Source organism: Dryas octopetala, chromosome 2, assembly GCF_963921425.1.
Source record: "Dryas octopetala chromosome 2, drDryOcto1.1, whole genome shotgun sequence".
NCBI lineage: Eukaryota > Viridiplantae > Streptophyta > Magnoliopsida > Rosales > Rosaceae > Dryas > Dryas octopetala.
In genome coordinates, this window is record NC_141367.1 from 939485 (window position 1) to 954847 (window position 15363).

At 36.9% G+C, this 15363-nt stretch overlaps 1 protein-coding gene across 4 annotated transcripts; it reads left to right on the plus strand.

Annotated features, from left to right (window-relative positions):
• Positions 1-5499: 5499 nt before the first annotated feature.
• On the plus strand, positions 5500-15363 carry LOC147292347 (RING/U-box superfamily protein). Of its 4 annotated transcripts, XR_015120687.1 has the most exons (10): positions 5500-5655; positions 6533-7551; positions 8441-9125; positions 9208-9297; positions 10909-11109; positions 13545-13642; positions 13892-13991; positions 14133-14231; positions 14348-14494; positions 14693-15363. XR_015120687.1 is itself a non-coding variant. In XM_086234068.1 (9 exons), exons 2-9 carry the CDS (start codon positions 6536-6538, stop codon positions 14408-14410), a joined length of 2352 nt encoding a protein of 783 aa, XP_086090194.1. In that variant the 5' UTR covers positions 5500-5655; positions 6533-6535; the 3' UTR covers positions 14411-14630. The 4 variants fall into 4 exon arrangements, 3 of the variants coding, with proteins under 3 accessions (XP_086090194.1, XP_086090195.1, XP_086090196.1); XM_086234068.1 differs by lacking the exon at positions 14693-15363 and having other exon boundaries at positions 14348-14630; XM_086234069.1 differs by lacking the exon at positions 14693-15363 and having other exon boundaries at positions 9211-9297; positions 14348-14630.

Sequence of the window (15363 nt, forward strand, 5' to 3'; positions counted from 1 at the left end):
ATAAAAATGGCTTAATCATTATCTCAGAAGTATTTTTAAGGATTTAAAAAATATTTTTAAAACCGCCATATAAGTATCTATTTCTGAGATTGAGATATAGATACACATATGGGCTTTGGGCTGTGTGTCGGGATGCCTCGCCCTTTGGGGGCCGCTCTACGTGCACGTACGATCGGATGAGTCTGCCTATGTAAAATGCATGAGATTGTGTGTAGGATATGAGTCTGCCCATGTGCGGGACTATGGCCAGGGTATTGTTGTCTACAGTTATGGGTATGAGTATGGTGGCATTTTTTTATTTACCAAGGATTTCTCTATAACATGAGTTTAAAACAAGAAATTTCTTTATTTTTTTTCATTTTATTTTATCTTGATTCTTGGACACGTGGTTTTGTATGATAAATTAATAGGAAAGTCCTCAATGAAATGGTCGCATATTGGTTCTATTTAATTACCTTGTGTTAAATGGTTTCTATGATATTTTTAAAAAGATTCGAAAATAGTTTAAAACTGGGGGATTTCAAAACCAAGCTTGATATTAAGGAAAAAAGGGTTTTCAATATGAAAGTAAGTTTGAAAAGGGTTTTACGCTATTAAAATTAGTTTATGTCCACTCACTAAGATTTTTCCTCATGTATTGTCTGTTTTATTTTAAATTTCCCCCCGATAGAAGCGGTCGAGCCAAGAGGAGTGTCGAGGCATTTTGTAACCGTTTGAAGACTTTGTAGGCTAATGTTCCCTTATATTTCTATTTATTTTGAGATCTAGATGGCTCTAATAACTGTGGAATTTGATTGTATAATGTTCTATTATGATTTTTGGACGGGTCAGAGACCCTCATTGCTTTGTGGGAAAGGTGGTTGAAAGACTTAGAAGTGTTTTCTACAGTTTTATAAATTCGGGTTAGTCTATTTTCAAGGGAGGTTCTGCCGAATTTTCTGTAGGATTTTCCTTAAATTTGGATTTCCACAGGATTACTCCGGATTTCGAGGTGAAATCTGGGGACGGTCCTGTCAGTGACCATGACTCCTCAATTGTTAAAAAAAAAAAAAAATCAAGTTTGTTGGGCCTAGACTCTTTTTGTATATTGATCTTGAGCCATGGGCAATTTCACTTCCCCTATATTATTTGTGTATATCTTCACTAGCAAAAATGCTCTAGAGCTAACCAGTTAGTAAGATAATATTATGCTAATCACCTTTTTAGGCTCACTACACAACGTAATTTAAATTCATGATCCAAACCGTTCATATTTTAGGTCACCAATTAAAGATCAACCTTGCAAAAAATCAATCAAATCATAAATCATTTAGCCATTTGATTATCATTACAATTATTTCATGTTTTATTGAAAAACTTGTGTTCATCCATTTACATGAACACAATTAGTTTACTAATAGTTAACTAAACGATTTCTACTGATTTTTTTAATGATGATTTTTGAATGTGAACTAAAAAAATAAACAGTTCAAATCATGAGATTACATTGTGTATAGTGGGCTCAAATGATGGTTAGCGTCGTATTATCTTAATAACTGGTTAGCTCTAGAGCGCTCTTCTCTTCACTAGTAGGGGTGGGCATCAACCTGTCCAAGCCGACTCTCTGACTGACCCGCCGACCAAAATATTCGAAGCCAACTCAAACCGATAAACGCCGACTCAGTTTCAGGTTTCATCCTTCACCAACCGTCAGCACTTAAGCCAACGAAAGAGAGAGAGAGAGAGAGAGAGAGAGAGAGAGAGAGAGAGAGAGAGAGAGAGAGAGTATGACAGAGACCCAGGCGAGAGAGAGTGGCATGCAAAGTGCCATTTTTTCTGGTAAGACAGAGACAAACAAAAACCTAGACGAGAGAAAGAGAGTGGTAGCGGCTACCATTTTTAACAACGAGAGAGAGAGAGTGAGAAGCCTTGTCGACTTAACCCGAACCCTGACCGCTATTCCGACTAACCTAAACCCGCTCTGACCAATGGTTGTGCGGGCGGTGGCGAGTTGAGCCCCAAGTACGTTGACCGTCGCCCACCCCTATTCACTAGTATGTGGCCTTTGAAGATATATATTTCAAGTTCTTATTTAGCATCCTACTTTCACACAATGTTATATTGTAATGTCTAAGCCTATGCTTTAACTAAAACTGGCTAATGTAATGTAGTCTCACTTAAGCTAGCATGGGTTAGTACCAAACGCAGGATGCAGTTCTTATGTGAGCCAATTTCCACAAGTCCGATGTAACAAACAAACCCTTAAAGTGTTAAACCAACCCACAATTTTAAGGTAGTGCCCGTATTTTATCGGGCTATGTGTTCGGCCTTTTTTTAAATTATTTTAAAAGATCGATTGAAACTATTCACAATGCTTGTAAGTGTCAAACAATAACTAAAAAAATTAGGGTGGATGTAATTTTAATGATTGTACGTATTTTGTATTGATTATTCAATTTTCACATGTATATGTAATAAAAAGACAAAATGCATTTTGTATAAAATATGTTTCTTCATATGGTTTTAAAATTGAAATTGTCCTACAATTTACAAATTCTAGGATTACAATGCATTTTTTAAAATAAAAATAATTAAACTATGCCAAATGCTAACGCCCATACTAAATGCTTGGTTCATTAAAAAGTGACCGACTTATCACTCACTTTTGCATGTAGGCGGACCTACTAGACTATTCATGTTTGGACTTTTCTTAAAAAAAAAAAAAAAACCATTTTAATTATAGTATAGATATAGAAACATTAATAGTAATATACAGTAAAAAGTAACTAAAGCTTATTATTGGGTGGGTTGTTCTCCGAAAGCTGCTCTAAAACTAGATATGGCTAAGGCTTGTGATCGGGTGGAGTGGTCTTTTATTCGTGCTGTTATGCTAAGGTTGGGCTTTGCGGATTCTTTTGTGTCACTTGTCATGGATTGTTTGACTACTGTTACCTACTCTATTATTTGTCAGGGGCAAGTTACGGGACATATTGTGCCTCACCATGGTCTTCGTCAGGGTGATCTCATTTCACCTTATATGTTTTTATTATGTGCAGAAGGTTTCTCTGGCTTGCTTCGCTATGCGGAGAGGGTGGGTTTATTGACGTGTGTTTCGGTGGCTCCATCGGTGCCATCGATCGGTCTCACATTTATTTTTTGCGGATGATAGTTTGTTGTTTTTTGATGCTTCAGTGCCGGCTTGTAATTCTTTGCGGGCTATTTTTGTTAGTATGAAGGGGCATTGAGTCAGAAGATTAATCTCCATAAGTCAGCTATTTCTTTCCCTCCCCATATTTCGTTGTTGCAGGTTCCTATGGTCACGTTTCATGAGAAATATCTTGGCTTGCCTACTATTGTTGGGTGTCAAATGACAGAAGCTTTGATGGTTTATTTGGTTGGTTACGTAAATGGCTTTCTGGTTGGAAAGAAAAGTTGTTATCCAAGGCCGGTAAAGTTGTGTTGATTAAGGCGGTTTCTCAGGCTATCTCGTCCTTTGCTATGAGTTTATTTAAAATTCCGACCAAAGTTTATGACATGCTTAACTCTCTTACTGCTTCTTACTGGTGGGCTGGGATTCATTGGCTTAATTGGTTGAAAATTTGTCAACCTCGAGATGATGGGGGTTTGGGTTTTAAAGATTTACAGACTTTTAATCTAGCTCTTATGGCTAAACAGGGCTGGCAACTTCTCTTGCTTCTCACATTCTTAAAGCTCATTATTTTCCTACCACTTCTTTTCTTGATGCTGCGAAGGGTCGAGGTTCCTCTTATATTTGGCATTCCTTGTTGTAGGGTAGGGAGTTGCTTCAATCATGTTTAAGGAAAAAGATTGGGAATGGTAGGGATACTTTCATTTATGGTGAGGCTTGGCTCCCTCGTGATTTGGATTTCTGTGTTTCCTCTCTTCCGATGTTGTCATAGGATGGAGCTGTTAGTTCCCTTGTCACGGCATCTGGTGGTTGGAATACAGCATTTGTTAAGGTTCATTTTTTACCGAAGGATGCGGTAGCTATTCTTGCTGTTCCTCTTGGCCTCTCTCATTCCCGTGATAGGTGGGTCTGGCACTACACACCTTCTGGTGAGTTTACGGTGAACAGTGGCTATAGGGTGGGGCTGTAACGGCTTCTCGCGAAGGAGGGTGTTGGTTTGACTTCGGATCCACAAGCTGTCAGGGTGTTTTAGCGTCGGGTTTGGGGTATGCATGTACCGGCAAAGATTCGGTTGTTTGTGTGGAGTGTTGTCCATAATGGTTTGCCATGTATGGCTAATCTTCATACTCGTACGATCACTCCGGCCCCTTGTTGCTTGCTCGCATTGTTGTCTGGCTTCAGAGTCGCTCCTTCACATCTTCTGGTTTTGCAAGTTTGCTCGCAAGGTTTGGAAGTGTTTCCCTCCTTATTTTTCTATTCGCTCTTGGGTAGGGTCTGACTTTGGGAGTTTACTGGAGTTTTTTAATTCTCATCTCTCTACCGTCACGTTTAAGCAATTTGTGGTTATTCTCTGGAGGATGTGGTTTGAGAGGAATTTATTCATGCATAAGCAGACGTCCATGCAGGTTGGGCATGTTTGTGAGGTGGCTCTGAAATACCTTGCAGAGTATTAGGATGCTCAATGTCCTGTTGTCTCTTCGGGGCCGCGGTTGTGAAAAAGTGGCGTGCCCCCATAGAGGGGTGTTACAAGTTGAATATTGATGGTTCTTTTAATTCTGTTTCTGGGGCTGCTGGTGTTGGTGTTATCATTCGTTACTGGGTGGGGGAGGTTGAGGTGGCTAGGCCCTTCCTCTCATCGATGTCACTTCCTCGCAGCAAATTGAAGGGTTAGCTATCTTGCGCGAAATTGAATTTGCTTTGGTGGTTGGGTTTAACTCTGTGTCATTGGAGTTGGATGCATATTCTGTTGTATCTCGATTTAATAGGCGGGGGTTGGATTTAGCTTCCGATGGTCATTTGTTAGATGAGCCTAAGGAAGTTTGGTGTTCTTTTCTGAATTCGTCGTGTCAATTTGTGCCTCGATCTTATAACGGGGGTGCTACGTCAATGCTTCATGCTTCACATTGTGGTTCTCTCCAAAGATGGGGTTTTTCTATCCCTTCTTGGATAAAGGCACAAGTGTTGTTGGATTTCCCTTCTTACTAGGGATAACTCGTGCCGGTGACATGTTCAAAGGGGAAATTAATTAAAGAGAGAGATGCGATAAACCAATTCTCATGGGTGAAAAAATAAATTTGAGAAATAGATAATGGATCATTGGATGAAAGCCGAAACGATCTCAGTCATTTGAACCCGGAGATAAATTTTAGGATTTAAAAACCGTTTTGTTTTATTATATAGATGATTCTCTTTCCATAAAATAAAAAAATAAAAAGCCTAAAGGTTGTTATTATTTTGAGCATTATCTAAGAATTTTTTTTTTTTTTTTTCCTGGGGTGGAAATTAGGGCTAGGCTCGGCCCAAAAGTTTTACGAGTTACCCTAAAAGCTCGACCCAAAGGTCCACCGACCCGACCCATTTCCGCCACTGAGGGGAGACGGATAACGGGTGGGGTGGGTTCATCGTTCAAAATACACACAGAGATTGAACACGAGCGTCTGAGATCATCTTCCTCTTCCTTCCGTTCAATTTCTGGACTTCGCTTTCTTTTGGATGTGAATCCACAACAACAACAACGAAAATCTCAGGTTATTGTTTTATTTTATTTTATTATTTTTTTTTCTATGGTTTGCTTTCAAATCTCATAAATTTTGAATTTAATCGGGTTTATTTCCTTATGATGCATTTGATTTTCTTATCCATTCCCATTCTGATTCTCTGTCATCTGATTTCTCTTTTATTTTTTAATTTTTTAATTTTTTTTGTTAAATTAGGTATTATGTGTTTTATTGGGATTGTTTAATTCCTAATTCTTTTGTATGATTTTTTATTTTTGAGACTGATTGGTGACTCATGTAAGCAATTCAAAAAAATTTTTAAGTTAAAGTTTATTTTTTCTATATAATTGTTTGTTACATTTTCCTTTATAATTTTAAATTTGCTGTTCAGACCAAACAAAGAAATTAATTTTTCTGTTGTGCATTGATCCCTCTTTATTTTGTTTTGTTAAACATTGATCCTTTTTATGTTTCAAGGTGATTATAATTTGTAAGTTTAGTGTCATGAAATATATCTGCTAGTTATTTTGATATTCATTACCATGTCTTGTCAAATGATTATCTAGGAATGAATTATATGGTGTAATGCATCATGCATCTTGCACATCAAATATCTTTATCATAAAGCTTGATACTTGATTGGTAACCCAGGATGATTTCTTTGATTGGGCACCACTGAAACTTGTCTCACAATGAATCGAACGTCTTCCTTTTTTCTATTTTCACTATCTAGGAAATTTTATCTCTTGGAATCTCTTATTAAATACAAGAAAAACATTATTCATTCTACATTTTGGGTTTGACACTCTTTAATGGGTTTGATATTATTTTTAGGGTGGATTCTAATATTGACTAAATGTGCTGGTGCTGATTCATTTAATTTATTACTATTATCAAATTAATGCAGATTATGGAGGACATGGACATCGATCAGGTAGTGGATGTACCTGACACACCTGATAGATTAGCTGCCAGACATGTTATTGGCAGGGAATCTGTTGCTAAAGTTTGTAATTCAGCATTAGCTTGTCACCTGAGTAATCCACACCTTGTGGATGAAAAATCTGTGAATGGGCTGAGGCTCAGGGGTAAATTTGTCAGTGAAAATGGGCAGAGTAGAAGAATAGTTTGTCATCCTCCAAGAAATGTTAGCAATCTCGAAGTTAAGAGTTGCAGCAACTCTAGTGTTCCTTCCTCAGGATCATCTTCCCAGAATGCTCACTTTAGGAGAGCAGCAGTGGGAAAAAGCTCCAGTTGTGAGGCCAAACATTCTACTGGAACTGAACATATGGACAAAGGAAAGTCTATGAGCATTAAAATTTCTCCTAAATCATCTGCTTGCCAAGAAAACACTAAATATTTTGATTTAACCAAACAGAATGGGCACACCCAATTATCCAAAATGGTTTTTCCACATGGTGAATTAGAAGATTTTGTTGCTGAAGGCACAAGAAAAGGGAGAACAGTGTCAGTTGGCAGTTCTATAGATTGCGTGCCAAATTATTTGGAGAGATCCAAAAATGCCATCAAGGGGAAGGAAAAGGTAGATGACAATAAGGGTCTTGGCAAAGGGGTTGACCTGTCCACTGATCATCAACGTAGAACGGAGCAACAAAAGTCCATGCCTCTTCATTCTTCTACCTTGCCAAGAGTCAGTGGCCAAAAAAGGTTGGTGCGAAATGGCTGTATTTCCCCACATAATATAGCAACAAGGGCTAAACAATTGGCTGAACAGCCTAATAATAGTTCAAAGAATATTCAACAGAGTCATGCAAGAGATGTGGGATCCAATGGTTCACCATATGTCATAGACATAAGTGAAGACAATAATAGTTTTGAAAGAGTGAAAGAGAAAGGGAAAGGGGTAATAGCTCATTCTTCTACACCAAAGGAGAATAATGCAAGATTTATTCATACATCTAACAGGTATTTTGTTCAAGATGCTCTTTAATTATGTCTTTTGTTAATGTGTGATTGATTATATTTTGTTTGATGGGTGTCATTCTGCTGTATTTAGTTTGGTTCCAACATTCAAGCATTGTCTTTTACTGTTTCGAAATGAGATCAATTTATACAAGCACTAATTTCGCGTCTTGTTTTACTATCACTTGCATAACTGTTCGTTGCTTGCATTCTTTCCCTTTTCTATGGTTCCTCTCTACAACTAGTATGTTTTTTCACCAGTTAATTTTGTGATTTATAATTTCTTTACCAAACATCATGTCTTGACATCTGGATTGGTTAAATCATAATACCTGTGTTTCTTCTGCTTGTGTCAGAGAGAGCATTCAACTCTGTACTTGTAGTTTTTTTTTTTTTTTTTTTTTGGGTCGAAATTGGGGGTCTTATGTCCTTGTGTGTTCCTTTTTACAATCTATTTGGGAATGCTGAACTTAACTTTTTCCCCCCTTCTCTTCTAAAGCTGAGAAAATAGTAGATACGGGTTGTGATAAGTAGGTACTGTAGTGCTATGGCTTGGTTGTATAATATCACTCATGTTTGAAATTTGGTAATAACTTTCTTCATGGATTTTACCTTTTTTATGACTTTTTAAATTTTTTTCAAGTGCCTGATGTGAAACCCTATGAGATTAGCCTTTTCTTCCTTTAATGTTTTGGACTTTGTTCTCAAAAACAACAGAAATTCTTAACAAAAAAAATAAAAAATTTGTCTCCATATGACTGTTGAGAATTTTTATTTGTTTTATTATTTCTTGACTGTTGTTGCCAACAGTGTGTATTGATGATAAGCTTTGTATGTTGTCCCTTCTAATTACCAATATCTTGAGATCTTATGACATAATATGTTTTTGCAGCAGTCTTGTGAATGATAATAAAGAAGCTAATGGAACCGGTAATGTCAGTAGGGATATATCTGGATGCTCTGAAGGACTAGGTGGTTGGAGATCTACACGTAATCGTTCAAAGAAAATGGACCATTTCTCTTCTGATTCAACTGAGAATCTTCCCAGCAGGATTAATGGTGTTGGAACCTTTGCCAATCAACATGAATATAAAGTAGAGAGGAGGGATACTAGGAGTGAAGAATATCAAAGGACTGAAGATGATTTTGTAGAAGATCTAAATGCAACTCTAACAGCTTCAGGACTTGTGTCCGACCTAGACCGGATAGCTGGACCTCAGCATGCAGCTAAGACCGTTATTAAAAGGCAGAGGAAACGGGGATTAAGTTTGAGAAATCATGGCGAATGCTCTACATCAGTATCTGGTAACTCAGATATTGTTTTTCTTGGTTCATCTGAGGCATCTGAAAATTTGAAATCATCCAGGATCCAGAGACGTCAATTTCAGGGAATGTTGGGTCCAGTTATTGAAGTTGATGAGTTGTCACCTGCTGCAGGTCACTCTGCCCCCCATGGTATTGATTCCATGAATGATGATTCAGATGCTAGGGCAAGACAACTCGAAGCGGATGAGATATTGGCTCGTGAACTCCAGGAACAATTATATCATGAGGCACCTATCATTGGAGGTGGTGAGGTCAGTGCTTTTTAGTGGACTTTGCTGTGAACATTTTGATGCTTTTCTTTTTCGAAATGTTTGATATCTGTCCATGTTGTAGCAGGTTGATGAACATCTAGCTTGGGCACTGCAGCAAGAGGAGAATTCTTTAAATACTTCTACTAGTGGAAGTCGCAATATATCACATCGGGTGAGTGAACCTCTTTATTTGAAAATAAAAATTCAATTTATGGCGACTGTCAAATGATTATTTAGAAATATTTTGATACATGTGGTCATAGAATATTAGATATCACACTCACACATTAATGAATCATTATCCTGCTGTGCCAGTCTGCCAGCCAGCTCTGGTCTCTATTCTTAGAAACTGAAAGAAAAAAAAGTATTTGTCAACCCAGTCTGTCAAGTTCTATTTAGTATTTTTCATATCAATTTGCTTGACAATGTAATGTCTTGCACGTGATACACCATTGAGTTGTGGCAACTCACAGTTAGGACTAATGTTTTACTCAATAAGGCAACAGTTGAATTTGTTAATTCTATTATAGGGTTTTATACTCCTTCAAAGACTAATATTTCTCTCTAACCAATCATGCATAAAATTAATATCTTCGAGCTGGTGAATTAGATTTTTTAACAAATTTGCCAGTCTAGCACTATAGCGAGTTCCAAAATGAATTCGGTACAACCTAGCAAAGCTAAATAAAGAGAAACTAAGCCTGGGGTGATATTCCCTATAATTGAATATTTGGGATTGCACCAATCTTAGTCGTTCATGTATTTGTCCATGCAGGACCCATGTAGGCCCACACAAAGAAGAGCTAAGATTTTTACATTATAGGAAGTGTAAGCCTTTTAGTTGCGTTGGTGATATTAAAACTGAATCCTCAAAACAAATTGCTAAGGACTACCGTTGACTAAGACTGAAAACTTAACAGTAGATATATAGAATTGAATCCACAACCTCTGATTTTAACTTAACCATCAACAAAAAAAATTGCAAAGGACTACCATTGACTAAGACTGAAAACTTAACAGTAGATATAGAATTGAATCCACAACCTCTGATTTTCACTGAACCTCATTTTACTCTGGATATACAGTAAGTGGTAAAGTTGACATGGTCTTAAGCCTTATCAATATCTAATTTGCAAATAGTACCATTCTTCCTTGACTGAAGTTTTGAATTAAAGCACTCATTAACCAGAAGAATATAATTAAGAACCTGTCTCCCTCCACATATGCAATCTACTTCTCTGAGGCAAAGTTACTGAACACTCTTCAAGTGATGTGCCAACACCTTTTCCAATAAGCTGATGAGTTTAAAGTCTTTCAAATCGTACGCTCTCTCTCTCCCCCTCCCCGGGTTTCATAGTGTAAAACCCCCATCTTTGTGTGTTTCTCTGGAAACCTTAGTTTGAAAACCAACTCTTTATGGAGATTGTGCAAGATGTTAGGTGTTAGGTCTGTTTAAGATACAAGTGTCACGATGCCATATATGGAGATCCTCATGAATAAAGAAAACCAAATGCTTTGTTATTCTGCAGTGATGCATATCATCCTTAAGTTTAGTTTTTCTATTTTCTCAATCATGCTAGCATTCTGATATTTGGTGTATGGATGATTGGAAGATAAAAGAAACATAAAAGGAAGATGTAATTTTGAGACTAAATTTCATTAAAAAAACATTTCTGATGATGGGCAAATGGACATTTATTTCTCTATGTAATGACTATGAGTTTTATGCTGTTTGATAGCAGTGTTTCGTATCCTTAATTTTTTCTTTTTGTATGTTATGTAGGGAGGCTCGACGATCTTGCATCAACATAGACAACCCCGACCAGAGTCTTTTCAAAACCCTTCGACTAGGAGAGGAACCCAGGCTCGACTTCCTACCTCTTCTAGAATGGCACAGTTAAGGAGTCGCTTTCGCAGCCAGTCTCCCAGAGTATCAACTAGAGGAAGAAATCTGCGATTTCCTTTGGGCATGGATCTAGACATGGTACCTGTTTTATCCCTTCTATTTTATAGGGTCTGTTCGATAACGTTTTTGTTTTTTATTTTTGGTTTTTTTAATTAAAGAAAGAAAGGAGAGAGGAAGATAAGAAAGAAGGGAGATGAAAGAATTAAGGGAGAGTAAAACAATAATACATAGAATGTTTTAAAATAAAAACTAAATAAAAGTTTAATGCTTTTTAGTTTTATCTATTCCTCCTCACTTGTTCACTTCTCTCATCTATCTCCTCTTTTTCTTTTTAATTTAAAACAAAAAACAAAAATGTTATTAAATGGATCCGTATTTTCTGCTTCTTACTTGCTGTGATTGGATGATACAAATAACCCTTTAAGAGATATATAAGTTGTCCCCTAGTTTGGGGTGAGGAGATTTATCTTGATTGTTTTTCAAGGCATTTTTTCTTTTGGATTTTCTGGGAAATAATGTTGCCCTCAATGCGGCCCCCAGTATGAACTTTTAGGTTGCGTCAAATAGTCTCCTTTGCTAGCTCAAACTGTAATGGAAAAATTTTATACGGGTCATATGATGACATTTCACTCTAGAAAATTGTCACATAACGAACAGGTATCATGCATGCAAATTATTTCTTGTTTGTAGCTTCAATCACCTTCCTTTTCTTTCTCTTCTTTGCATGCCACCATCACACCCACCCGCCTCCACTCTCTCTCTCTCTCTCTCTCTCTCTCTCTCTCTCTCTCTCTCTCTCTCTCTCTCTCTCTCTCTCTCTCTCTCTCTGTGCCAACCACCATCACATTCACACACACCCACCTCCCTTCTCACCACCACAATCAAGTCATATTTTGCATTGCTATTGAAGTTAAAGCACTATATTAATGGGCTTCCTGCCAATAAATTTGAGAAATTAGAATGAGAAGGATATCAATAAACAGATGAGGAAGGGAAAGCACTGCATCATCAAGCTATCTGTTGGAGATATGTGTCTTTTAGCTCTATTATTAATTTTTTTTGCTGTTTCACCTGCAAGAGTATTTTGGTCTGTCATGTACATATTTCTAATATAAATAGATGTGCTTGGTCTCATTTCAAAACAAGCAATGTACATCAATATTATGTTCTTCTCTATCAATAAACAGATGAGGAAGCATGGCATCATATTGAAAAATGCCCACATCCATATTTAATAATGAAATGTGCACAAATCTGGACATTTTATCACAAGATTATTGAAATAGAGCTCTATATGTCAGCATGTTTTTATGACAGCAGCCACAAAATTGACCAGTTAGGTTTCTGATTTTAGTGAAAAAAAAAAATGGAAAACATATTGGTTTTAGACCTAAGTAGCAAAAGCTTGGGTGATGTGGTGAGAGGGGGGTGGGAGTGGGTGGTGGAGGAGAGACAAGAGATGGGAGGTATGTGAAGCTCAAGGAGTAATTTTGTAATTCCATTAGTAATTTACACGTGTTAGACCCATTAGTTACATGGTAATTCTTTGGCACATGTCAGTCACATGATAACGAAACTGGTCTATCTCTTATTTATGGTCTGATCTAACGAAACTGGCACACAATCTAAGGACAGTATTGGAACCTTTGAGTGTCGTTCTGTGTTTGGGGCAGTATATGATTGGACTTTGCACGATGTTGTTCTATTTTTGGTGCATGTTCATATTTAACTACACTTATTGTTTTTTAATAACTATCAATGTAGCATATTAACTATATGTTTTGTTCCATCTATTTACATGAAAATAAGTTAAGTAAAGCATATAGTTGACCATTGTTGTATTATTCATAATAAACCTTAAAATTATAATTTTACATCGAAGGATATTTTTATTTCTTCCATAGTCACTTTTAGTATTATGTCTTTTTTGGATAAGAAATATTTTTGGTTTTTTTATTCGAGTGATTTACATGCTTACAAGATTTCATATACCTTATGTTTTGTGTCTTTGTAAAGAACTCACTTATTTGAATAAATGGCTTGAATGAAGACAAACTTATTGACACAGGTGAGGAAAAGGAAGAGGGGATTTTTTTTGGGACCACATGTTATCTGGGCTTATTTGAAATTAAATTGTTTTCTAAGATTGCTAATTCAATTCTTAGCTGTGACATCAAACATGGGTTAAGGGGTACTAATTTAATGGTCTAGACATCAAACATGGGTGAAGGACTACTAATTTAATGGTCTAATCTCATCCTTGTCCTGTCTCCTACACAAGGATTAAAGTTCAAGAAAGGCATTAGCATTTATCCTAAAGTTTGTGGGGGACAATACGATATTTCCTCTAAATATTTTGTGCAATAGTTATATTGTAAGAACTATGAATTATAGTTTAATGTCAAGATATAGTCGAATGTTTAATCACAGATCAACGCTCTGTCAAGTTACAGTTAAATTTTAGTTTTGTTTGTTTTTTTGTTATAGACTCAGATTTCTGCTTTGTGATGCAGAGAATTAATATATTAGAAGCTTTAGAGGCTGCAGTTGAGGACCTTAGTGATGTGGGACTGGATAACCCCATGCTTCGAGTTCAGAGGGATTTCAATGAGTAAGATTTTAGCCTATTTATCAATTTATGTCTTGCTTATTCTTATCCGATTCTGTTTCAAGTAAGAGGAAAAAAAAATTCTACTTTTTTAATCCACTGGCTTCATACAGACATTAAGAGATTTGGCATGATTAATCATTTTGTGACTTTGGATGTACACTTGAAGCATATATATATATATATATATATATATATTATTTCTCAGTTCCAGTTTCAGTTACCTTGTGCCTCCTTTTCATTTTCTTGCAGCGATGATTATGAGATGTTATTGGCACTTGATGAGAACAATCATCAACATGCTGGTGCAACAGCTCATCAAATTAATGCTTTGCCACAATCTACAGTGCAAGTAGGTGGAATAGAAGTTGTGCAAATATTGAAAAATGAACATATTTACTTTTTTGCTTCTTGTGGTGGGTTATGCACCCAATTATCTGATATTGCAGATTACTTGATATAAAGTATTGTTTGCGGTTTCTTTGTCTCACAGACTGATACCTCAGAAGAAGCTTGTGCAATTTGTCTTGAAACTCCAACCATTGGAGAAACAGTTCGCCATCTTCCCTGCTTGCACAGATTTCACAAAGAGGTATGGACTCCTATTCTTGTTTAGTTAGCTTTTATCTTGCAAATCAAGTCATCAAATATTTGGTTCCTCCCTCTCCCTTTCCCTCTGCCAATCCCTTTTTCCCATTTCATTCTCAGTGTATCGATCCATGGCTCAGCAGAAGAACTTCATGCCCAGTTTGCAAGTGTTCCGTCACTTAGTTTGCACTGTGATTCAGTGCTCAGGCCATCTTTTGTGACAACATACTATCTTAATACTGCAAGCAGTGTCGTTTTGGGATCAAGGTAATCATTAGTCTATTTTGTGTTTTCCTCCCGAAGGATGTCATTGTAGCAGAAATTAAGAATTTGTTGAAGTGGTAGACTATGTGGACTTCTGTGCATAATTGGATTTTCAAATACAAGAGATCAAGTTTACCTGTCTATCTTGAGTTTTTCTTTTTTTGGACTTGTTTAATCAGTTTTTCTGGTCCTTTTTTCCAGGCCTGATTATTAGGCCAGTTTTTTATTTTGACATCAATGCGGTTAGCAGCCGGAAGCCCTGGCATAAATTCAGATGGATATGAGTGCCTCGTTAGTGGACAGATACGCACTTGGGTGGTGGTTCTTGGGATGTGCTGATGATTTGCATAGGGGAAGGTAGTATGTTACTATGTGGATCTATGCATACACATGATGTTGTCATGTGAAATTGTCAATTGCATTGATGGTCTTCTTGGGGTACAGTAGACCATCTACATAGTCTCCAATATCAACATTGATCTCCATATTTTATGGCTGCCACTAAATTGGTATGTTTGTGCAAGAAATCAATGCTGCAATGCGTTTGATTTACCAATGCTATATGTATTGGGTTGAGTGCTGATGCTCTGCAGCTTGTTAAAATGCATTAACTTTGCATCAAGGGTAGTGTGTGCAAGCCATGCATGCTTACATGGGTATGTATTTACCTGGGTTGAGTCCGCCCCACCTATATCCAACTGCGTGGATTTCACTCAGACAATCATCACATATTCACATGTTGATAAATTAGGTTTCTTTTCTCTTCATTGGCCCAAAAAAAACAGGTTTCTTTTCTCTTCATCATTTGGATAATTTGTCATGGTCAATATCAATTTGAACAGGCGAGCCTAGGCAAAGATGTTTGCAGCATA